General features: G+C 42.1%; 1 protein-coding gene across 1 annotated transcript in view; it reads left to right on the top strand.

Annotated features, from left to right (window-relative positions):
* LOC136991347 (obscurin-like) overlaps positions 1-25,153 on the top strand; it is a 139,307-nt gene that overhangs the window by 37,899 nt on the left and 76,255 nt on the right. Inside the window, 21 exon segments of the mRNA XM_067292214.1 lie at positions 316-582; positions 1,082-1,348; positions 3,232-3,504; positions 4,906-5,172; positions 5,900-6,166; positions 6,671-6,934; positions 7,509-7,775; positions 8,174-8,437; positions 9,367-9,633; positions 10,500-10,766; positions 11,983-12,246; positions 12,996-13,262; positions 14,099-14,362; positions 16,988-17,251; positions 17,598-17,861; positions 18,176-18,439; positions 19,002-19,265; positions 20,716-20,979; positions 21,489-21,755; positions 22,730-22,996; positions 23,692-23,958. Coding sequence (XP_067148315.1) covers positions 316-582; positions 1,082-1,348; positions 3,232-3,504; positions 4,906-5,172; positions 5,900-6,166; positions 6,671-6,934; positions 7,509-7,775; positions 8,174-8,437; positions 9,367-9,633; positions 10,500-10,766; positions 11,983-12,246; positions 12,996-13,262; positions 14,099-14,362; positions 16,988-17,251; positions 17,598-17,861; positions 18,176-18,439; positions 19,002-19,265; positions 20,716-20,979; positions 21,489-21,755; positions 22,730-22,996; positions 23,692-23,958 — 5,586 coding nt within the window.

The raw sequence follows: 25,153 nt of genomic DNA, 5'->3' as shown, positions 1-25,153 counted from the left end.
GATGTCTGCATTTGGTGAGGTAAATCGCACCCTAAATGCACATGCCAGTAAAGGCAAAATGACAGCCTCTGATGTGAATGCCATCCAGACAAGTCTGCAATTCCTATAAATGATCACTACTGTTCACTGAGAGCCCATAACTGCAATGAATGTGCACTAAACAAGAACGCTTCTATTTCCCTCTGTTCCCATCATAACCTGAATCATTCATTGGGCAACATGAAAATTTATTGTATATTTTAGTTGAAAAAACAACAAAACTCCCTATATTGATCATGATTGTAGATTTTTATTCAGGACTCTTTTCTCCTTCAGAAAAACCTACAGAGGTTACAAAACAACTGGAGGATAAAACAGCAGCAGCAGGGCAGGACATCTGCCTGAGCTGCGAATTGTCAAAACCCGATGCAAGCATTCGGTGGTACAAGGATGGCAAAGCAATCCGAAAAAGCCAGAAATACGACTTGCAGCAAGAGGGAACACAAGCCGTTCTGATCATCCATGACTCCACAGTCAAGGACAGCGGGGAGTACACCTGTGAGACAGAGGTCTCAAAAACGAAAGCCAGGATCACGGTGCAAGGTCAGCAGAAGGGCACGCAGGGGCTGGAAAGTATAAAAGTTGGGGTAAAAATTTGCAACCTGCGGGAGATGTTCTTCTCTCCTGTTTCCCTAAACAGGACCAAATTTGGTTTTCAAAGATTTCTATGGATTAAAATTTTTTTTAAAATTCTGCAAAAAAACCTTCTAGGTCCTGAAGAATCTTTTGCATTAATTGATGAGCTAATCAAAAATGTCAATTTGTATTAATTTTTTTTGAATATGGGCATCAAACATTATATGCAGCTTGCCAGATGAGATCTCACGATCACCTGTACAATGTCATTAAGCTTTCCAGATATCTGATAATATTTTACCTGGTACATCCTATGGCAGGAAGTGGGCTTGGTGATCTTCTGAGATCCTTTCCATCTCTGTTTTCTGTGATTCTACTAGTTGGGGACAGAGGAGAGCCAAGATTGCGCTGTTTATGCTGAGGACTTGTTGGGTGACAAATTCTCTCTTTTATTTTCTTCCTGCAGAAAAACCCAATTACTTTGTCAAGGAACTTTCAGATCTGAAAGTCAATGAAAATGGAGTTGCAGTTTTTGTGTGCCAGAGTGAGAAAGCCGCATCCTCTGTGGTCTGGAGGAAAGGCATAGCAGAACTCAGGGCAAGCAGGAAATACGAGATCACCCAGAAAGGCAAACTCCTGCAGCTGACCATAAATAACTTGGAGAAAAATGACAATGACACTTACACCTGCGACATTGGGGATGCCCAGTCCAGAGCGAAGCTAGTCGTACAAGGTAAAATGGGGGGAACATGACTATACAGCCTGTTTCTCCAGCAGGAAGTGTTACCTTGGTGGAACTTGTACATTTATGCCAGATCTCTGAAACTCCAGCAGTCTGGTCTCACCAGCAGCTCTGTGCATGACCTGTGTTGACAGACATGCGGAGGGCAAAACACCCTGGGAGGGAAGGAACTATACAAACTAGCCCAGTGCTTCTGGGTGGCTGCATGGCCAGATGTCTAAGTGCTGCCACCTATGCGTAGGCAGATCTATTTCTCAGCGTACGGCCACTGATTCCTGGCTATATCTGACTCATGGTGTGTATATACAGTGCAGGACGTATGGGCAAAATCTTAGCAACACTGAGAACTGCACTTGCAGAGCAACCTGTTGATCTGAAGCATTTACACTGGGAATACTTTAGGTCTGATTTAAAAAACAAAATGCTGATGTGAGGAGGTGCTGGTGTTTCTTTCTGGATATATGATTCATAAGATTCGTGGTGCCTGCTGCTGGACAAGGGAAAACTTATTCTGCCTCTAGGCTTTTTTCTCCATGTCTCTTGATGCCCCTTTCCAGTAGTGGCCTCTCAAAGACGATGAGTAGATGAGTGGTCCGGTGCTCGTTGTATGTTTTTAGCATCCCTCTGTGCCTTAGAGGCGAATTGCAGCCTCCACCTGAAAAGCACAGCCCAAGCAGGTTTTGTTTGATGTTACATGCAGCAAACAAACTGAGGAAGGGGTGAGGTGGCCAGTGCAGATGGCAGGGCAGTACGTACAGGGAATAAATGAAGTTTGGTTGTTACTGCTTCTCACAGTCCACTCGTCACAGCCCCATTTGGGAGAAACTCTTGAGATGAGATAGATGAAGCAATGAAGAGAATAGGAGGAACAATCTGAGAACAGTCACACGGAGCTGCAGTGGCAGCGTGCTGTGAGGTTATTAAAGACTTGGGGGTTAAGGCTGAGTCCTGCACCTCTGACCATCTGCCACTGCAGCTTTGAGAAGCAAGGAGGTGTGCTTAATCCCCCTTGTTGCCTCAGGATTTGAGCCGTCTGAATTTGGTTTGAGGTTTCTGACACTTACTTTTTTGAGTGAAAAAACCACTCATCTCTGTCACAGAGCTCAAGATTATTTGGCTCGAAGAGGTAACATGTAAAATAAACATAAGTCATGAAGAATATGGCAGCATCGTACTTACGGTTCAGTAAAAACTCCGTCTACTGGTTTTGTAACTAGGAGCAGCATTAGGTATGTCTTTGTGTACAGTGATAACCTTTTATATGTACACACACCCACACACATTATATATATGTATATATATACACACATACACACAGTTTTTCAGGGCTGTTTTGTATTTCCTTTTATTAAAGCTGCACCCAGACAGACGCTCCATTTCCCACTGTGTTTGTGTTCGGGCTGAGCTCAAAGAAGTGGGGAGCTGAGTGGTCATATCCCATAGAGAGAAAGCTATATTTGCTCCAGAAAAATACAATAAGCAGAGGTAGTTCTCATAGGCTCACTGATGTCTAGGACACAGTGGCACTCAGAGCTTCACTTTGTCCCTGTTCCAGGTAGTTCCTTTAGGAGAAAGGTTATAATACTGGGTTTACAATGTACTGAGTACTTGTTCTACTATACGTGTTTTATTATTTTGAAGTTGTCTTCATCCTATTTTGGTGTGTGTCCTGTAAATATGTATATTATCTTCCTGTGAATAATTGTTTTGTTCAGTAACAAGAGAGTTATATTTCAGACTTCTTTATCATGATTCTGTTGTTGTTGTTGTTGTTGTTATGAAATACTCGTGCAAGAAGTCTTGGAATTTTCCGTACCAATTTTCATGCTAGAAGCTGGAGATTCCAGTAATAGATGTATCTATGTTCCTTTCAGGCCAGAAAGTGCTAATAACAGAAGACCTGGAAGATGTCAATGTGTTAGAAGGAGAATCTGCCGTGTTCAAATGCAGAATCTCTCCTGTAGACTATAGCAAAGTGCAGTGGTTTTTGGATAAAACCCCACTCCATACCAATGAACTTAATGACATCCAGTCTCAGCCTGGTGGATATCACTTGCTAACCTTGAAAAAACTCTCACTGAAGGACTCGGGGGTCATTACTTTTGAAGCTGGTGATACGAAAACATCCGCCAGTTTGGTTGTTAAAGGTAATTCAAGCATCAAAACTGCAGGAGAGTTTAGAATAAGTAGAAATAACTGCTAGATAATGTGGATAGGTGAAAAAAAGAGCAAAAATGCTACAAATTAGGCCTCATCGTATGTTTACCTGTGTATGTTCAAGAATAGTGTTAGGTGTATAATAAAGCTAGAGTTAGGGAATTAATGTTTTGTAATCCTGGAGAACTGCCAGTGTGTTTGTTGGACCTTAGATGGGAATATTATAGTATGGGGATGGTTCACTGCATACCTCCGCTGGTTTTCCTTGAGCAGAGATAGGATGGCACGGCGATGGTCAGGGAGAAGACTTGCGCGTTCATAAGCCTGTACTAGAAGACAGCAGAAGACAGCAAGAAACTGTTCTTTCTTTTCACGACCTCAGTAGAGGTTTCTTCCTCCTTCCTCTTCCACAATAAGTGCCTGCTCTACACTAACTCATCTTAAAGCCTGGAATCCCAGGCTGGGATAGAGCCTGAATGGGAATCTCCACCGGGATCCTTTCACTGGCAGCTCTGCTTTCCTCTCTGTGTCTGTTCTGTGCTGGTTTTTAAGCTTGTCCTTCATGTCTGTTAAAAATATGTTGTTGGTTCTCATAATGAGAAATTAGTACCACTGGTCGTGTCAGAAGATGCTTTGTCGTTTCTTTGTGTCCTCCGTGTTATGCATGAGATCGCCTCGGTAAGGTTTTGCAGCTTTTTGTGTCTGTGGTCCAGTTCCAACCAGCAATCCGCAACTCAGTTCAGTGTCTCCCATCCCTGACCAGCTTCTGAGAATTGTATCACCAGGAGCTTCTCCAGAAGTTGGTTCACTGATGGCACTGACCTTTGTTGTTCTGTGTCTTCTCTGCCTCGCTCCATGGATCTGGCTGTCATCCCGGAATGATATGTGGAAGCTGAAGGAGGAAATTTTCTCTTAACGCCTGGGCCCTGGCAGAGTCTCTGCGTTATATTACACCATTTCTGTTTTCCTTTCACTGCTGAGGGCACAGGGAATCAAAATTCAAATAACTAAGTAACTGGCCACTGCTTAAGATCTTTGAGGGCTGAAATTTCACGCTATTCTTTGGAGTGCTGAAACCAATTCCATACTGTTTGTGTCATTAGTAGCAACAGCAGTGTTTAACGCTAGTGCTTACAGTAACAACAGTAATAGTGGCAATGTCTTGAATAGTCCAAATAGTAGTTTAGTTAAAAGAAAAAAGTATATGGTCTTAAGCATTTTTTTGCTGCTGTGGAGTGCTGAATTGTAAAAAAAATCTATTTAGTTTGCTTGCTAGTTTTTTTTTTTGTTTCTGTAGTTTTGTATCTGAACAAAAAGGGTTGAAACAAAAAGGAAAAAAGTGATTTCCAAGCTCATGCATTTCCTTAAACATTTGCAATATTCCCTTTCAGAGCAACCTGTTCTTTTCAAGCAAGAGCTCCAAAATGAAGAGGCTAAAGAAGGAAAACAAGTCAAGCTGACCTGTGAGCTCAGCAAACCTGATATGCCAGTGAAATGGATGAAGGGAGACACTGTTCTCTATGCCAGCGAGAAGTATGAGTTTAAACAGCACGATACTGTGGCAGAACTCATTATTCGAGATGTCGAGTCAGTAGACGCTGGGATCTATACCTGCAGCGCTGGGGAACTGAAGACCACTGCTCGGGTGAAAGTAAATGGTAGGCAGACTAGATACGTGGCAACACTTTCCTAATGCATTGTGTAATAGAGTTGCTATAAAGAAACAGCACTTCTTCATTGCAGCAGTGCCATCTGTGAATTCATGGTTAAAATTTAACAATAATATGTATACTTGTAAGTACATTTATGTATTTCTTGAATGTGGTTTCACATTATGTTTCTGGGATTTTAGGCCTGTAACTTCCCACTGAGGTGGAAATAAATGTTAAGGTTTCATGTTCTATACGCTGCATGCCAGAGTTCCCAAACTATTAGCTATTTTACATGGCTGTGGTTAAGACTGGAATTAGAATTGGAGACCTTGAAAAGTAGTACATGCCACAGAGGAAAGCAGGAGAGAGAGAGGGCGTGAGTACTGTCACAGAGCCCTGCAGCGGCTGGGGATTTGATAGGTGAGGATGCGCAGAGGACCGTGAAGTAGTCCCTACAAAAGATAAGAGAAACTTCTCTCATACCCCAAGGAATCCCTAATGATCTGATAATACCTGGGAGAGAGTTTTCTTCCTGCTCCCAAACAGAGTGACATGGTTGGGAAGAAAACTCTCTGCTGCTGCCTATCCCACTGCTCTGCTCTTATGAAAGAGGACTGGCTGGAAGTGTGTTAGTTTTAAGGAGTGACAGCTGCCCTGGAGTGCTTATTGCACAGCGGGAGAAGAACAGGAGAAGGTACGTGTCATACCTGATCTCTGTGTTTCTGTGCTCTAGCTGTGCCTGTCCTCTTCAAACAAACCCTGGAGAGCACGGAAATGGAAGAGGGGAAAACTGTCTCTTTGCGCTGTGAACTCACAAAACCTGACGCACCTGTGGTGTGGAAGAAGGGAGGAGAGACGATCCAGGCAAGTGCCAAATATGAAATGAAGCAGAAGGGGACAGTGGCGGAGCTGGTGATTCATAATGCAGAGGCAGAAGATGCAGGAAGATACACCTGTGACACCGGAGACCAGCAGACCACAGCCCAAGTCAAAATCCATGGTAAGAATAAGATACCGGCTTGTGACTATTTGTTGTTGTTTTTGCCATGGTCCTGCTAGGTCCTGCCAATCAAATATTCCTGGTCTGGTAAAATATCTATCCTTGCTTCTGAAATAACTATTCTGTTTTCTGCTCTGGACAGAGACACTTGTCTGAGCTCTAAGCCAGGAGGTAAGAATGGCCTCAGCTATTTTGTTAGAGACTGTGCAGTTCTTTCCTTCAGCTACTGAGCCATTTTTTTCATGTGTCTGTGACCAACAGTATTTGGGCAACAGAGGAGTTCTTACTTTGATATCAAATTATTGTAAAATAATTATCTTGTTTTTATTTCCCTTGATTTCATGGTGTGCTAATATAAATGCAACTAAAGTCCTGGAAGTGCAGGTGAGTCGCAGTTAATTAGCTGTATACCAAGGGAATTGTTTTTGGCACTGTTTAAGTCCCTTATGAGGTAACCGATTGGTACCGATGCCCCTTAAATAAAATGAACGCTTCATCCCTCAGCCATCTGTGCACTCATCAAAGAAGATCTTAAGAGCTTGGAAGCTTTGGAAGGGGGGACAGCCAGCCTACGCTGCGAGCTGAGCAGGGAGGCCCCCGTGGAGTGGAGGAAGGGGCACACTGTTCTCAGACCAAGTAAGAAGTACAGGATGAAACGAGAGGGTGCTGTGGCTGAGCTGCTGATCCACGATCTGGACTCAAAGGATGCTGGAGACTATACCTGTGTTGTGGGAAACGAAAAAACCACAGCAGCCTTATCAGTGAATGGTAAAAAGTCAGAAATGACCCGTGAAACTCTGGAACGTTTTTGTCCATCCCCTCCATCCTCCTTTCTGCGTAGTTCCTAACAACACCTATCTTTATGTCTCGCTTCTACTTTTTTCATCCTTATTTTTCATGTTACCATGTCACTGCTTTCTCCATTCCCCATCCAGCATCAGCGTTCAGTGTGCTCTGTGTTGCATGTATGTGTGTTGTGCTGTCTTCCCGGAGACCTTTCTCAAATGAATGCTGCTGACGTGCTTGTGTGTTTTATTGAATTAGTATGGAAACATAAGACACCTTGGGATTTTCTGTTAAGGAGGGCTTAGCACCCTTAATGATGAGGATAAGTTTGTCAATAATATGTGTGATCCAAACCGAATCAGAGGCTTTGATTCCCAAAGAACAGTTCATTTAAGGGTTTTTTTCTTCCAGCCAGAGAAATGGCAGGATGTGTTTGAGGATAAGAGTGTTGGAATAAGGCCTGGGTAGTTACGTGATAAATCACAGTTCAGCCTTTTACCGGAGGTGCTGGGGTAAGGCTTTGAGTTGCAATGCCTGTTCATTGTGCGTCTCTCAGCCCTGCCAGTTCGTTTCAAAAAAGAACTGAAGAACGAGGAAGGCACAGAGAGCGGAACGGCCACTCTGCAGTGCGAGCTGAGCAAGGCGGTTGACTCGGTCGAGTGGAGGAAGGACGAGAAGGTGCTGATGCCAAGCGGCAAATACAAAATGAGACAGGAAGGCCGTTTTGCCGAGCTGGTAATCCAGGATCTAGAATTGACGGATGCTGGGAATTACACTTGCGTGTGCGAAGACCAGAAGACAACAGCTGCTTTGCGAGTGAACGGTAAACGTTCTACCCCTGTTTATCATTTAGCCCTTCCCTGAAACTTCGTGTGTTGGACGCTCGGTGTTTTCTGATCTTCTGAGGACCTGCCAGTATGGTTTCTTGGAGAGGTTTCATGTTCTTAGCTCTGTGATGACTATGAGTCACCCTGCTAAAGGACATTTCCCTGTGCTTTTTTGCTTTGACGCAGCATAGCTAGGTTCTGTGCTGTTTTCTCTCATTTCTTTTCCTTTACTGTAGGAGTTCTTCCCCCCCCCCCCCCAAACTTACCACTCTATTCATCTAGCAGTAACGCATGTTTAACTAAATGTATATGCTGCAGTCTGGTAGCTCACGGAAAAGTCCAGGTCATTTCATTCTAGCTCTGATTCCGTCTCTGTTGGTATTGCGTCCTTCAGCCTTGCCTATCCTCTTCCAAGAAGAACTGGTGAACAAGAAAGCTACGGAGGGAGAGGCAGTCGCTTTGCAGTGTAAACTCAGCAAGTCAGCCCCGGCCGCATGGAGAAAGGGGCATCAGGTTCTCAAGCCAAGTGAGAAATACAAAATAAAACAGGAAGGCCCCTTTGTGGAGCTGATGATCCAGGATTTGGATTTGACAGACGCTGGCGATTACAGCTGCGCGTGTGGAGATCAACAGACTACAGCTGCGTTGATAGTAAATGGTAAAAAGAAATCTGAGGCGCATGCCCCAAGTAAACCTGTATATTCCAGACACTCTTCCTCTTTTTCTCCTATTGCATCTTTTTCCTGTATATTTTCCAGCTCCTCCATTGCTGATTGATTTTCCTTTCCTGTTTTCCTTCTCTCTCTTTTTACCCGATCTCTTCTTGATGTGCTGTTTGTCTTCCTAGATGCTATGTTTAAACAGCAAATGGAGTACAGGTTCCCAACTCAGTACGATCTCCTAGTCCAGTGTAGCTGCTTGTTTAAAAGTTTTCCCACAGGAATTGTCCTAAAAGTGGGACTAATATTTGCTTTGTGTTACTTAGAACGTTGCTCCCAAGACGAGCAAGCTTTTGTCGGTATATGATGCTACACACTGACTGTCTTAATGAAAACGCAGCCTTTTTATGCTCCTGCAGTTCCCACCCCTTTTTTGTCGATTGTTTTTTTAGTCTCCCAAAGCATGTATTTTATCTCTGCAGAAAGCTGGCAGCCTGTTTGTAACTGTTTTATTTGAAGGAGCCCTGTTTATAGAAGTACAGACAGTGCAATAAATCAGGCATTTCTGTAGAACCGCTGGTTCTCTCAAAGGAAACAAAAAGCTTTAGGCCTCGCATTGAAATGTGGCCTCTGGTTTTATGCCTATACTTCTGTTGATGCATATAATAAAGGGTGATGACTCGATCTTGTCAACTAAGGCTGCAGATAGAAAGACAGGCTTTTGAAGCAGATTTTAAAGGGTGAGGACAGGAAATTAAAAGGCAAACTGAAATCTCTTGAAATGCTAGAGATTTTAACACAGTCCTGAAATGTAAAGGTTTTATGGCATCAGTGACATGCAGCTGCAGAGAAATAAGAAAAGAGAGTAAGTTCATGGGTCAGACTTTCTCAGCTTTGATGCCGTGTCCATATTGCATTTACTCTACAGTCCTACCTACTCTTTTCATCAAAGAACTGGTGGATGAAGAAGCTACGGAAGGTAAAAGCGTCTCTCTGCGCTGCGAGCTGAACAAGGCTGCCGCTAACGTGGAGTGGAAAAAGGGACTCAAGACCCTCAAATCAAGTGACAAGTATAGAATGAAACGAGAAGGTGTCGTTGCTGAGCTCATAATCCAAAACGTAGACACGGCGGATGCTGGAAATTATTGCTGTGTGTGCGGAGACCAGCAGACTATGGCTGTTTTAACAGTACATGGTAAAACACGCAAACCCAGAAACGTGCTTAAAGTAACTGTAGTGTTTCCTCCGTTCATTTGGATGGGCACCCAGTGCGCCCTGCCACCTCCTTCACTGTGACTTAGCGATTTTTAGGTTTCCAAAAATTCATAGAAATTAGGTTATTCCCCGATAAGCTTTTTTCAGGGAACTTGCAATCTTACTCCCATACTTCATTCCTGGGACAACAAGGTGCTTTTATACATACGGGCCAGTTGTCATTGTATTCAGTTAGTCTCATGTGTAAAGCAAGCTGAAACCTTCTAGCTGCCAGTCATTCTCAGTGAGAACTTTGATTTTTGCTGAAACGGATGTGTTTGAAAGAGAATGTCAGTTCAGGTAAAAATGTTAGTTTTCCCACCATGTACTGAAATGAATATTTTCATTTCAAACTGACATTTTAGAATGAAACTTCAGTGTTTCATTTTTTATGTCGAATGTCTTTTCATTTGCTTAAATATGTGAAGGCAGAGCGAACATCCTCCTTTCATTTCAGTTTAAAAGTTCATATGAGAAAACCAATTTTTTTTCAAAAATTTCAAATTAAGATTTATTTTTTGCTTGAAATTTTACAGGAAAAAATTGGGTTTTCTACTGATGTTTTCTACTTCTGTCTGTATTGATCTGTGACTCTAAGTACATGTAAAATATCTCTGTGTATTACTGCAACTATTGAGTCCTTGCCTGGTGATACGATTTCTTTCCTCATACTGATTCCTGGAGGCTTGTGACAGTTTATGTTCTTGTATTGGCATATCAGTTCAAGATAATAGGGACAAGGAGGAGGATGTTTAATTTTAACTCTTTGGAGCATTACGTCTCACTGCCCGTCTTGCTGTCTCTCAGCTTTGCCTGCGTTTTTCAAAGAAGGGCTGAAGAACAGAGAAGCCACAGATGGTGCAACAGCCACTCTGCGCTGTGAGCTAAGCAAAGTCGGTGTCCCGGTGGAGTGGAAAAAAGGGGACAAGCTTCTCAAACCGAGTGATAAGTATAGGATGAGACAGGAAGATACTTCTGCAGAACTACTGATACGAGACCTGGAGGTAGAAGATACAGGAGAATATATGTGTGTGTGTGGAGATCAGAAGACCTCGGCTGTATTGACAGTCCATGGTAAAGAAACCAATTCTCGCTTATGGTATCGGTATCTCAGAAATCCCCCTTTTCTTTGAGATGTCCCTTTCTTGCCTGTTTTGATGTTTTGATTCTGCAGCCTTTTCTTGGTCTGCTGGCTCATTTTAAAGCGAAAAAAGCACCCATATGTAAGGCCAGAAGTGACTAGGCCTCTCACAACGTGTTTGTTTTCAGAGAATTTGGCACTCACGTCTCACTTGCATCAGTGGATTTCAATGCTTAACTTGAAGGAAAGTTTGTTTTAAAAATGCTGAGCTCAGTTAGGAAGAGGGTTTTTTTTTTTTCGTTCAGGAATGGATGACTGTGCTTCTTCCTTGCAGGACTGTGATACATCCTGCTGATGGGGAAGAAAAAACCCAAATCATTTTTCTGAAGGTCCTGATTTAAGGAGTAGTGAGAGAAATTTTGTTCCTCCCTCTGCCATGGTGAATAGTGTGACAGTCTTGGTTATGCTTTAGCGGAGGCAATTCACATGTAGTTCCAGTAAATGAAAGAATTGTTTTCATTTGAGATATACCTTAATGCTGAAATGCTTTTAAGGACATGGACAAAACTATGGAGGCAAAACTCTGTCTTCTCTCAGATTTCTCTGCATGCTTTTCCTTCCTCTTCTTTATCCTGATCAAATACACTTCTGTTCTTCCCTTCCTCTAAACTAGCATTTTCTTCCCCGTGCCAGTCACTTGCTGAAAAACCTCCCCCTGCCCCCAGTTCCTGATATTAGAGCCATTATGCCCTTGGAAATTATGGCTTAAAGGTGCACCTAAAGTTAGTTTGCCAGTTTTTTTCTGATCAAGAAAGGTAAATTATGATATCGGGGAAGGTATTTCCTGTAGAGATCTGCAAAAAACAAGGCTGTCATCAAGGGCAATGACTTTCAGTCAAGTGATTAGTGTTCAGGACAGATGAACTCACATGGCAGTAGATACAGAGGACTATTGGAATCAGCTGGGAAATGGTGAGCATGCTGCATAAGTCAACATTAGAAGAAGGTTATTGTGACAATTATCCCTCTAAGGTCCCGCAGTAGTTTTCTAATAGATGCAATTTTCAAGATAGTGCAGGATCACTGTTGAAGGAGACTGTGATTTAGTTTGCTCTAATAGCGAAGGACAGGGCTCAGAACCTAGTCCTGTGCTCCTCAAGGTCTGATTAATGGTTTTGATGGACTCTTTGTTTATATTACATCCCTTAGCTTTGCCTGCATTATTCAAAAAAGAACTCATTAATATGGAAGCCACAGAAGACGGAACAGCTACTCTACGCTGTGAGCTAACTAAATCCGCTCCAGTGGAGTGGAGGAGAGGGCAAGAAGTCCTCAAGCCTAGTGACAAGTACAAAATGAGATTGAAGGATTCCATTGCGGAGTTGACAGTCCATGGCTTGGAGGAGCAAGATGCGGGAGATTACACATGTGTGTGCGGAGACAAGACGACGACTGCGTCATTGACAGTGCATGGTAAAATACATGGGTTTAATAGGGATTTTCTGCATTGTCATCTGTGATCTCAAGCAGGATCACAAACTGATCTTGATTCCATCTATTATTTTAAATTTTATGACAGCTGTACCAAGCGCTGGGGATATCTTTCCCTCACTTGGGGCTGATAAATAGCATCATACAGTCTTTTTAGTCCCTGATTTTTCTTGTTAATACAATCTGGAGGTAGATAATGAAGACCTTGGTGAAGTCATAAATAACACTTTACGTATTTCCAGAGAATTAATTTCTCTAGGTGTATCACTGAGATTTCATTTATTTTTTCTTGAATGGAATTAAAAGGTGATTATCCGTTGTGATAAAATAGAGAAAGACAGGTAGGAATGATACACTGTGTCTTGGAGGTTAAGTAACGGATCGTGTTCATTTTAAGTATTCATCTAATCTTAGCACAGGCTAGAGCTGTGCGTAGTTCCTTGAAAGTTCAGGGTCAGCTTTCTACTATTTATATCTTAAAATGCCTTTAAAGCATATCTTCTGATACTGAGTTTTGCAACACTGATTTCCAGTTCAGTTGTGACAATGCCAAATGTGGCCTATTGCAAAGCAAAAGGCAGGGATGCCCCTGAAATCACTGTAATTTGCCACTCAGGTACTGTATATTTTAATCAAAATTTTTAGAGCTTAAGGGTTTTAATCCAGTGGAGCAATCAAGATGCAGTATTTCCTCATTTTTAAAGTGCTCTCTCTTAACCTATGATCTTCAGCCCTTCCTCCACATTTTAAGAAAGAATTGAAGAACATGGAAGCCACAGAAAGTGGCATGGCCACTTTATGCTGTGAACTGAACAAGCCTGCAGCTTCCGTGGAATGGAGAAAAGGTGACAGAGTCCTGAAGCCAGATGAGAAGTTCACCATAAAACTTGAGGGCTCAATTGCCGAGCTGATGATTCGTGATTTAGATCTGACAGATGCTGGAGATTACACATGCCGCTATGGAGATCAGGAAACCACAGCTGCACTAAAAGTGAACGGTAAAAAATATATTCCCATTTCAGTGCATTATTTTCAACCATCTGTTTTTTAAAAGCATGGTAGTATCAGCTTCGAAATTGGAACCCTGTTTCTGATCAGTTTAGAAAACTGGATGGACATAGAAATAAGGGCCTGAATGTGCTGGTCAGTATCAGGTACTGGTCAAGCATTCACTGCAAAAATTCCAGGTTCCGTTGGGATATTCGTCTTGGTTCCAACTCACTTTGATGTTCATGTTCAGTAGTAGTTCCTAAAAAAGGACTATCATATGTCATCACTATGTTGATTGTAATGACGTTACAATCCTAAGGCAGAGAATATTACGATTTAATGATGGGATATTTTTGAGATAGTTTTCAGCCTGGTATTAAACATTCTTTGAGAATAATATGACAGTTAAGGTCTACTTAACCATGTTCTGAGGAGACATCTCATGGAAAAGTGAGATTGATGCCTCAGATAGCTATCATTTACAAACCTTTTTAGAAATGATTTGCATTGCGATAGAACAGACATTCCAGTTAGGCTTTATTTTCTGTTTTGCTAGGCAATAGCCAAAGTAATGCAGGACTCAGTCCTGCAGAGTTTGAAGAAATCGAGACTGGTGTGGTTCTCTATTTTCCTTCCAAAGACCAGTCTGTAAGAAAAACCTCTGCCTTGTGAGCAAGGTGTTCTCCACCTTTCTCAAGTCACCATCATGTGGTTCTCAGAGTGATCATTAATCCTGCGTTATTAGGGAAAGCTTTGCTTGTCACATGTAGTCCATGGACCACAGATAAATAGTTATTTGGATAGCTGCTATGGTCATGCATTCTGTTCATTTTGAATTCCTCAGCATTGCCTGTACACTTCAAGGAAGAAATGAAGAATGAGGAAGCCACAGAAGGTGAAACAGCCACACTCCAATGTGAGCTATCTAGGGCTGCCTCTGTGGAGTGGAAAAAGAAGCACAAAGTGCTCAAATCAAGTGAAAAATACACTATGAGACAGGAAGGTACCACTACACAACTGCTGATCCATGCTTTAGAAGTCAAGGATGCTGGGGACTATACCTGCGTGTGTGGAGACAAGAAGACTACTGCAGCACTGATAGTGCATGGTAAAATACCTGAATCAGAAAGTCAGATTTTAATGTGTGACATTTCTCTTACCTCCTCTAGAAGCCTCAATACTGACTCAAAATGAATTCTTTCTCTTGCCATCATTAATTGTTTTTATAATGTGTTTTCTTGCCTTTTTTTCTGATTTTCATCCATTTCTAACTAGAATTCTAGTTTCATTGGTTATACTAATATTCTTCTCTGTTTTCCTCTTCCTGCTCTGGTTGATGCATGGTTACACTGCTTTATATCACACTTAAAGCTGAAGGATTCCACTTGCTTGCATTTTTTGTTTTGCTTTACCTGCTTTGGACTTGAGCGGGGAGAGATGGAGTAGCTGGTGCATTCATTTTTCTTAACTTGAAATCTAAGATCACTTTATGTTAAGATTTGACAGATAATTTTAAATAACACAAACAGAACTTGATTCTTGAACTTGACAGCGAGGACAGCAAGCAGTAGAGTTACATCCATCTTTCTCACCTGGAAAGTCAACGAATCAGTTTCTTTGCTCTGCTACCAAGACCTTTTCATCTTGATATTTACCAATAAAAAGGATGATTTCAGTCTTGAACCCCCAGTTTAACTATAGAAAATAGAACTGGAAAGGATTCTGCAGATTATCTAGTCCACCCTTGAGCCCCAAGGCACCTCTGCCTAGCCTGTGCTTAAAAACCTCCAGTGGTAAAGAATCCACAATACCTTCAATAACTCACTCCACTGCCTGACTATCATTATTGCTGGAAAGTTCTTCCCAGTGCCAAACCAAAATCTTTCTTAGGTTGGCTTAAGTCATTACTTCTTGTCCCATTTTCTGTGGACATGGAGAAATATTTATTATCATTCTCTTTCTGAAACTCTTCTACAGATTTGAAAACTTTTGTCATGTCTCCATTTTATCTTCTCTTTTCTGGCCTAAGCAACTTCAAGTCTTTTACTTTTTCTGCATAAGTCATGTTTTCTAGACTTTGGCCCACCCTTGTTGCTTTCTGGACCATCTTCAGTTGATCCACATCTTTCTAGAAGTGTGGTGCCCCAAAATGGACAAAAATGCTCCATCCGAGGTTTTACCAGAGTGGAGTAGGATGAAGGAACTTCGTATGTCTTGCATATGACACTCCCGTTTATATATCCTATTATGATGATTGCTTTATTCACATCGAAATTGCACTTTTGACTTGAATTTGCTATGTGATCTCTTGTTAACCCCAAATCCCTCTCTGCAGATCTGCTCCCTATTGCTCCCCATCTTGTACTTGTGTTGCTGACTGCTCCTGAATATATTTTGCACCTGCTCTTGCTGAATTGCAGCCTATTTTTCACACCACTGTTTTGTCAAGATCCTCTTCATCCTAATCCTCTCGCAAAGTGCTTTGAGCTTCTCTTCCTTCCCAGCTTTGTATCATCTGCAAATTTAATAAGACTACTCTGAATTTCATTGTCCACATCACTAAAGAAAATCCTGAATAGTACTGAACTCCAGACAGAGTCTTGAGGAACTTTGCTCAATTCATTCTTCCACTGTGAGTTTCTCCCTCCCTTTGCCCATCAGATGACAGAGCCCAGGAATGAGGAACTGCCCCTGAACTTCTTGAGACATGCAGGGTACCTGGCCTTTCTCATTTTGGCCCTATGTTCTGTAATAATTACTTCACGCTCATTAATATCTCTCGCATTTTATAGGTCTCTTGAGTTTCAGGCCATTGAAGAATTTGTGATTTAGGCAGGCTATTTGTGATTTAGGCAGGCTATTCCATGTTTCCTTGAGGAGGGATAGTTTGTAGTTAATATTGTAATTATTGCCCTTGATATTGTTTCTTCAAGAAGTTACCACTTTCTCACACTGCCTTGTCCTGTAAGTTTGTTTCTGCTTGGTCATAAATAACAATTCTTGCATTTATTTAATCTTGCTTTCTTGCTGCAAACAGAAGTTTCCTTTTGTTCTTCTCCATTATTGCTATTTCTAAAAACCATGAGCTCTTCTGCTTCATAATTGGTGTGAGGCCAGTTATCCTCTTCATCCGTAGTCTCAAATATTTATTTCTTACTAGTCAGAGTCAGAACTTGGAGAGCCTTCTCTCCTGTTCTTTCCTACACATTCTATGTACAAAAGTGGTCTTCACGCCATTCCAAAGATTTAGCAGACATTGTCCCATCCTATTGCTTCCCCAACTAATATTACCACATTACCATCCAGTCTTATGCTCTGAATGATTGTTAGCTGTTTCAAAAGGGGGATAGCTATGAGGATACACCTGAACTTCCTGCTGTGATGGCCTTTATCAGATGTCCACAATGGAGACACCCTTCCTCTTCTTTTTCTTTTTTATTATTACCCAAGCACTTTCGAGAGGTCAGTCCAATTCTGCTCCTCAGCTTCATTCTGACTCTTGGGCTAGTTCTGTAGGTATCCTTAGCACATAAGGCAAAACCTTATATATTTTTTCTTTAGCTTTTCTTCCTGACCATGGTGTAACCGGCTATGTTATTTTCTCAGACTGAATTATACTGAGGAAATTAGAGCTTTGTCTATACATGAAGACTTCCTCCCATTCCTGCTGTTTATTCTTTTTGTTTTGGTGACCAAGTACAGCATGTCATGAAAATGTTTGCTTTGTTCTTAGCCCTTCCTGCTCTCTTCAAAGAAGAATTAAGAAATGAAGAAGCTACTGAGGGTGGAGTAGTCACTCTGCGCTGTGAGTTGACCAAAACGGCTTCAGTGGAGTGGAAAAAGGGATGTACGTTACTCAAACCTAGTGAGAAATACAAAATGAGGCAGAAGGATGCCACTGCAGAACTGGTGATCCATAATCTAGATGAGAATGATGCTGGTGATTATACTTGCGTGTGTGGGGACAAGCAGTGCACAGCTTCCTTAGCAGTATACGGTAATAACCATTATCATGTAGATGTCCTAATTATCAGGCTTATGGGTTGGATTTGTTTTGTTGCCTGTGTCCGTTGTCATCTCTGCATAGTTTCTCTGAGTCTGACTTTACATGTCATGGTCATGAGAATTAATTCACATTTTATGGTTTATTTGGAAAGACCTGCACCCCAACTCCTAATGCAATACATATATTTAGGACCTGATCCTCTTGTGAAGTACATGCAAGATCAGGCCCTAAGGCAGCTCGCCACTCTTCCTCTAGCTTTTCCTTCCCCCACCCCTGCCCTTCACCTGGAGGTTGTGTTTGCTGCTCCATTTTAACACTCTGTCCATTACATCCTCAGCTCTGCCTGCAGGCATCAAGGAAAGCCTGAAGGACGAGGAAGTAACAGAAGGTCAAACAGCCACTCTGCGCTGTGAGCTGACCAAAGTCGCTCAAGTAGAGTGGAGAAAGGGGAGCAGTTTGCTTAAAGTCAGCGACAAATACAAAATGAGACAGGAGGGCACGGTCACAAAGCTGCTTATCCATGACGTAGAATTGAAGGATGCTGGAGAATACACTTGCGTGTGTGGAGAACAGGAGACAACAGCTGCCTTGACAGTGCATGGTAAAAACCATATACATCTATCTGTATTGTCAACACCGTGTATTTCTCTACCAGCTCATCTGCTATTTGTTGTGTGTTCACCTGTGGTTGAATTTGTTTCATTTAACTTGTAAGCTGTCTCTAAGATCTGGTTGCATCCAGGCTGATTTTCTTCTTTGCCTATTGGTTTGTTTAATGTCCTAGAATTATGCGGAAACTGTTCCCACCGTAAAGTGTTCTCTGCTTCTGTACCTTAGCAAACTTCTCCCTCTCCCTACCATCAGCTGTGTGGATTTTGTCGTTTTTAATGTCTTTGTCCGTTCTGTGACCTTCAGCCCTGCCTGCAATATTCAAAGAAGAACTGAAGAACCTGGAGGCCATAGAATGCCAAACAGCAACTCTGCACTGCGAGCTGACCAAGGCTGCATCTGTGTCATGGAAGAAAGGGAACAAAATACTCAGAGCAAGTGAAAAATACATCATGCGACAGGATGATGCCGTTGCTGAGCTCGAAATTCGTGAGCTAGATCTGCAGGATGCGGGAGACTACACGTGTGTGTGGGGGAACCAATGCACCACTGCTTCTCTGACAGTGAATGGTAAATTCACCTTGCAGATGTGTGTTTATTTTAATTTGCTTCTCTGAAGGATACTAGTACTGTGTAAATCATTCAGCTACCAGCTTTAGACTTTTTCCTAGGAATTCGTGTGTGCAGGAAAGGAGAACTTCTTGTTCTGCCATCTTAATTTGGTCTGATATCCCTGCAAAGGGAGTAGAGGAAATGGCTGTTTCTCCATGCGGACAAGCTGCTATCCTGTAAATTTAAAGGAATAGTGCCTAGGAATGCTGGTGTTAGACCAGCTGAGATATCCTGCCCCCATGGAGGGTGGCCCTGAGATACATTCTCTAGGTTACATCTTGAATCCATCCAGCCACTTGTATTTTGACACAGTTCTTCTTTCAGCACAGTTCTTCTTTTCCTGCTGTTACTGCTGGGTTCAGTTTTCCAGATCATCGTAGTGATAACCTCAACCTGAATGGCTAGACTAAAGTCCCTGACTTGGCAAGATTTAAACATAAATTAAAAGGGTTCTTGATGCCAACTGCAAACTGCAGAGGTCTTAGTTTAAATACGCTGTGTATTGACTTTCCATTCCCAGCCCTGCCGGCGCTTTTCAAGGAAGAATTGAAAAATGAAGAAGTTACAGAAGGAGCATCAGTTTCTCTGTGTTGTGAACTAAGCAAAGCAGCTCCCGTGCAGTGGAAAATAGGGTCCAAAGTGCTCAAAGCAAGTGACAAATATCAAATGAGACAACTTGGCACTACTGCAGAGCTGGTCATTCATGACCTAGAAGTCAAAGACGCTGGAGATTACACCTGTGTTTGTGGTGACCGGAAGACAACAGCAACCTTAACAGTCCGTGGTAAAAAGGCACTATTAAATTAATAACTAGCTCTATGGATAGATATCACTCTGAAATTCAGCTCTTTCAGCCCTGGATCAGTAACCTGCCTTTGCTTTTTCCCTTTGTCTTCTCTTGTTCTATGCATAGCTCATTTCTTTCTGAAAAAGATTTGCTCAACACAAATTCGGGGGCATTATTAATCCCTCTCCCCCCAAAAGGAGGAAATGAGATGGGTTTTTTTCTTTTCTTCTCAAGCTTCCTGTTCTTGGGCACTTACATTTTCTAGCTTGTTTCCCCTCATCTCCTTTGTTTCACTTCCTCACTGTTCAAACAAGTAGTGAGGGATGGGGAAGCCCAAGAGGGAGGAGAGGTCACTCTGCTCTGTGACCTGGCCATGGCTGTTCCTGGGGACTGGCAGAAAGGGCACCAGATTTTTAAAATCATAAATGCAAAATGTGATAAGAGGTGCTATTTCAGAGCACTTTATGCTATTTCATAACCTAGGTTTGAAGGATGTGGGGGACTAAACCTCTATGTGGGGACCAGCAAAGTAGAAACTACCTTGACAGTTAGGAATTAAAAAAAAAAAAGACAGGTTTTCAGCAGTTACACTCTTTATTCTACCAGCTCCCAATAAACCAAATCAGAAATAAATCCTTGTTTTATGTTAATAATCTCATTACCTGATGTTCTGCTCTCCTCTCATTAATGGGCATGTGTTTTAGTGCAGGAACCTTCCTTGGCTTTGAGGAACTGTGGTCAAAGGGACCCAGTTCTGTCCCCACCAGCTTTTTCCAGCAACTTCTAACTCTCTCCTGGGCTTCCCTGAAACATGCTTTTTTTCTGACCTGTCTGAGAAGTGGTCTGTGTTGGCACTCCCTCCCCATTAATATTAGCTGTGCACAAGGCAGGTTTGTGGCTTAGATGTTAAGAATTAGTTTCTTTGAGGTTAATGTTCCTGTAGTTTGTTCTTCCTTCGGCTCAGATTTCCAAAATGGGAAAGTGAGAACCTGAAATTCTCCCGTTGCATGTTATGGCCCTTCAGACTTCAATTTCAAAACAGAAATAGGTTTCTTTTGAACTCTGGATGCTTTCATGTATATAGTTTTCAGTCAAACAAACAAAATCGCTCTACCAGCCTCCTGGAAATCATACCTATCTAAGTAAAATCATACCTATGTAAGTAAAATGCTACTGTATCCAGTAGAACTGTGTATCTCTGTATTGCTTTTTCCCTATGAAAATCAGCAGACAGTCAGGGAATTAATTGTTGATGGTAAGTGAAACCATGCTCGCATCACGCTTGAAGAAGGATCCTTTCAGAGTTTCTGAACTTGGCTATTGCTAAGCAAGTTTAGAATAGGGTGAAAAAGGGAGGCATAAGGGGAAATAATCCCAAGTACCAAAAAGAAATTGGGATTTGAATTCTGCTTTTCTGATGACCACTTGTCCGTGTTGCATCCTTTAGCCCTGCCACCACTTTTTAAGGACGAGCTAATGAACAAGGAAGCAAAAGAAGGTGAAGATGTTGTTCTGCACTGTGAGCTTACCAAAGCTGCTCCTGTGGAGTGGAGGAAAGACCAGCGGATCCTCAAAGCAAGTGAGAAATACAAAATGAGGCAGGAAGGGACCAAGACAGAGCTGATGATTCGTGAAATAGCTGAGAAGGATGCAGGAGACTACACCTGTGTGTGTGGAGAGCACCAGTCTACAGCTGTGTTAACAGTCCAGGGTAAAAATTATCTCCTCTTTCCTGACTAGAAAAGTCTGTCCTCTCCTATCAGGTGTTCTGTTTTCTATCTCTGTTTGTCCAACCTTATTAACTGAAGTTCCATTTATTTAAAATAGTATTCCTTGTCTTTGATGATCTCCAGGCTGTGTATACCTGAAAATATTGTTCTGTATTCTCCTGTGCCCTCCTGCAGATCTGTAGAAGACCTCTTCAGTGATCAGGACACGTCAATTACTTTTATAGTTGGCAAAATCTTCTGCTGCCTTTAGGTCTTAGATTAGATGAAGCCTGTACATACTTGCTGGCCAATGTGACTTCTTGAAATCAACAACTTTGTTCTGCAGATATTCCTATTACCTCTCAGGGAAAATAACCTTGTAGTTTGGATTTAGAGCTTTGATGTTTAGATCCATCTGCAAAAAACTATTTTGGTGTTTGCAATTTCTTTCTATTTTTTCTTTCCCAAAACCAATTTGCAGTATGTTGCAAGTTATGTTTCTATTTCATAGCCCTGCCGGCACTTTTTAAACAAGAGCTTCAAGATGCCAATACAGAAGAAGGTGGTACAGTAACACTGAAGTGTGAGCTTACCAAACCCAATGCTCTAGTGGAGTGGAGGAAAGGAGATATTATTCTCTGCCCTGGTTTGAAATACGAGATGAAGCAGCAGGGCTCCACTACGGAGCTGGTCATTCATGACTTAGAACTGAAAGATTCAGGAAAGTACACCTGTGACTCTGGACATCAGCAGACAACGGCTGCAGTCACTGTGCATGGTAGGCAGGCAGAGTGCTGACCCTTGACTCAGTAAACACGGAGTGAAAGGAGCGTCTCTCAATGATCCCTACTGCTGTTTATTTGCTTTGTTGCTGGTCTTCGATAGCAGCATACATATTCGACTTGAGCCTGACACATGGTCAGGGTAGAAGGGTTCTGCTTATAGTATCTGGAATGATTAATCAGCATCAAAGCAATTAAACCTTGCCAGGATGTCAAAATATAATGAATCCTTATGCCCTCTGAGTGCAGGGAGTTTGGCTGCATATGGGAATTTGGGGAATGATTGTTCATGGCTTTGGTAGGCCTAAGGGATGCAACGATTGGGCAGAGCTGTGGCTAAAGGATTTCTGTAACATGTTCTGAATGCGCAGTATTATTACTTGAGGCTTTGAGCCTCACGTATGAACTTTGAGTGTAAACTGCTGTGTCCTCATGGGTTTTCCTCAGCCCTTTCTTCCAAATTGAGCAAGACCTTTTCTGAAGTCTGAATTTCCCCTTCCTCTTCCATTTGTTGTCTTATTTTCATCTTACTGTGCTATCTATTCCTGTTCTTGAGTGCTGACTTGGTCTTTTAGATGTTGGCAGAAGTTTTATTTGGGGATCAAGTCTGTCAGCCAAATATTGCAAACTCACAGATGTTTATTAAGGAAGAACAAGGGTCCATGTAAGAGAAAGAGCATCCCGCTGTGTCCCCGTGTTCTTTGACTAAACCATCCCTAGCTGGCATGGAGACACTGGCGTGGAGACCATTCGGTGGACCACTTTGTGAGACCAACTGTGTCCCTAATTTCACAATCTGTCCTCGCCTCTTGTTTCACCTAATGATTCAAGAAGGATGCTACCAAGAAAGAGAGCTGCAGCCCAAGGATTGTGGAATCAGGAGAACAGACCGTTTCTGAAGAACGATGGTAGGATTGGGTCCGTTCAGGAGTAAAGCACTGTTAAAACATTTACCTCTCACATTTTGCAGCCCTGCCTGTCACATTTAAACAACCCCTTCAAAATAAGGAAACTGAGGAAGGAAGTACAGCTACGTTCTGTTGTGAGCTGTCAAAACCCAGTGCCGCAGTGGAATGGAAGAAAGGAGGAGTGGAGCTGCAGCCCAGCCAGAAATATGAAATGAGGCAGAGGGAGTGCTTGGTAGAGCTCTTAATACATAATCTCAAATTAGAAGATACAGGAGAATACAGCTGTGATAGTGGGGATCAGGAAACAAAGGCATCTTTAAATGTGAAAGGTAGGTGGTGTGAGCTGATTCATAAAGCAGTAGATATCATCCCACACAAAGCAACAGCTTGAATATGATTATTTTGAAGTGCATAATATTTTGCCCATAAATACTTCCCTTTGCATCTGATGCACCCGGTTTTTGTTTGTTTTTTTTTTAAATGAGAATGGAAGAGGAAGATACTTTGTTATTCCAGTGCTGCATTGGTGTGTTGGGTTATAAGAAGAAACACTTTTTAGCCTTACAGCTTGGGAGAGATTAAAGGAAGAACAAGGCTTTAGCATAATGTCTGGACATTTCACGTGACATGTGACTTATGTATTTAAAAAAGGATTTTCTTCCAAATCCTGGAAAGAGACTCCTAACTACCTTTCTGATTTCTCAAGGCTGTCCGTGGAGTTTTCTGTATTTTTTTTTCTTTTGAGATCTTTGAGATCAACCAAAGGATAAGTTCATTCAAATAATTCAGCCCTGGAAAGGATTTGACCCAAGGAATACAGGAAAGAAACTTTTTAGGTGCAGATGTCTGCTTCTGGTGCAGCAAGATCTGTTACCAGCTCCAGGCAAACTAGGAAACGTGGATCCTGCCTGGGAATGTAGCGCTTGAAAATCACAGTAACTTTGTTCCCCTGAAAGTCAGTCTAGACATGGTAAGCAGGACATGACTCAGGCTCCTGTTTTTTCTTTTTTTGCCCTTCTTTTAGCCTTGCCAGTCCTTTTCAAAAAGGAGCTCAAGGACAAGGATGTGGAAGAAGGAGCTGCAGTGAAATTCCAGTGTGAGCTGACAAAGGATAAGGCAACTGTGGAGTGGAGGAAAGGCACCATGGAGCTCTTCCCATGTGCCAAATATGACATTAATTTAAACGGTCGCATAGCGGAACTCGTGATCCACAATGTAGAACCAGAAGATGCCTCCGATTATACGTGTGATACAGGAGACCAGCAGAGCACAGCAGTCCTCAGAGTGAATGGTTAGCATTGCACCAAAATGGAGCAGAGGCTAGAAGGGTTTTGTGCAATTGTGTGGTTGATATTCTGTTAAGTCCTTCCAAAAGTAAGATGAAGAGCCAAGCAGGTGCTCAGTGATAAATCAGAAGATGGAGAAATGAATTTTATTGGAAGGGATTCAGAGAATGTCTATTTAAGTCTATAAGGCACAGTATCTAGGCTCATTCCTCTACTATTAATAAAAGCAAGAAACTTTGCATCATGGGGATTTTGAAATTCTAATAGATCTTTATTTTTGGCGCTTTGCATTAATTACTGGTTCAGCTGGATCAATAATTAATCATAGGCCAGTTACAAAAGTGTGTTGTTTTGTATTGCTTTCTGTTTTTCATTGTCCTCTCATGAAAATCCTGAAAACATCGTGCATTTAAACAAACCAGGAATAATGTGTGTTGCTAATCATGGTCTGTGAAAGGTTTGTGACTGTCTCATTTGTTGGCTGGAACTTGTGTTTTCGATCTGAGCCACAGCTTTTCAAACTCCTGGTGGCTGAATCTGAGCCATGAAAGCAGCTGCTGGCTCACCTAGGAGTCCTGTGCTTGCTTTAGATATATCGCAACAGGAGCTAGATAGGAGAACCACAAGCACTGAAATTCCCCTTTTCTCAACTGCTCATGCACATGGGATGGATATTCCCTTCTCGCTTTTGTTGATGACAAGCTGTTGTCTGAGCCTGGTTTGAATGAGCGCGGTGCATTTGTTTGTCCATGCGCTGGAAGGACTTACTGTTGACAGTCTAGGGTCTTGGAAAGACAGCAGCGAAATAAAGCATTTGCTTACATTGTTTATAGTGTTGGAAGTGAGGAGTATCTCCGTAACATCAACAGATTTAGACTAGTTTTAGTCTAAATTCGTTTTAGTCATCAAGTACCAGATTCTGCTTAGACATGATCTTGATGATCTTCTCTGGAGATATTCAAAAGCCGCCTGGACGCGATCCTGTGCAACATGCTCTAGGTGACCCTGCTTGAGCAGGGGGGTTGGACTCGATGATCTCCAGAGGTCCCTTCCAACCTCAACCATTCTGTGATTCTGTGATTGATCCATTTGAGAATTTTCAGGATCAAGATAAGTTGTGTGAAAGGTACTGTTACAAGGTGCATGCCCTTGCCTTTGAGAAGTGAACACATCTGAGGAGCTGTCTGATCCGCTCCTTTT

Source organism: Apteryx mantelli, chromosome 2 (genome assembly GCF_036417845.1).
Source record: "Apteryx mantelli isolate bAptMan1 chromosome 2, bAptMan1.hap1, whole genome shotgun sequence".
NCBI lineage: Eukaryota > Metazoa > Chordata > Aves > Apterygiformes > Apterygidae > Apteryx > Apteryx mantelli.
Note: the sequence above shows the minus strand (reverse complement) of the source record. Positions and strands in the feature narration are given on the sequence as shown.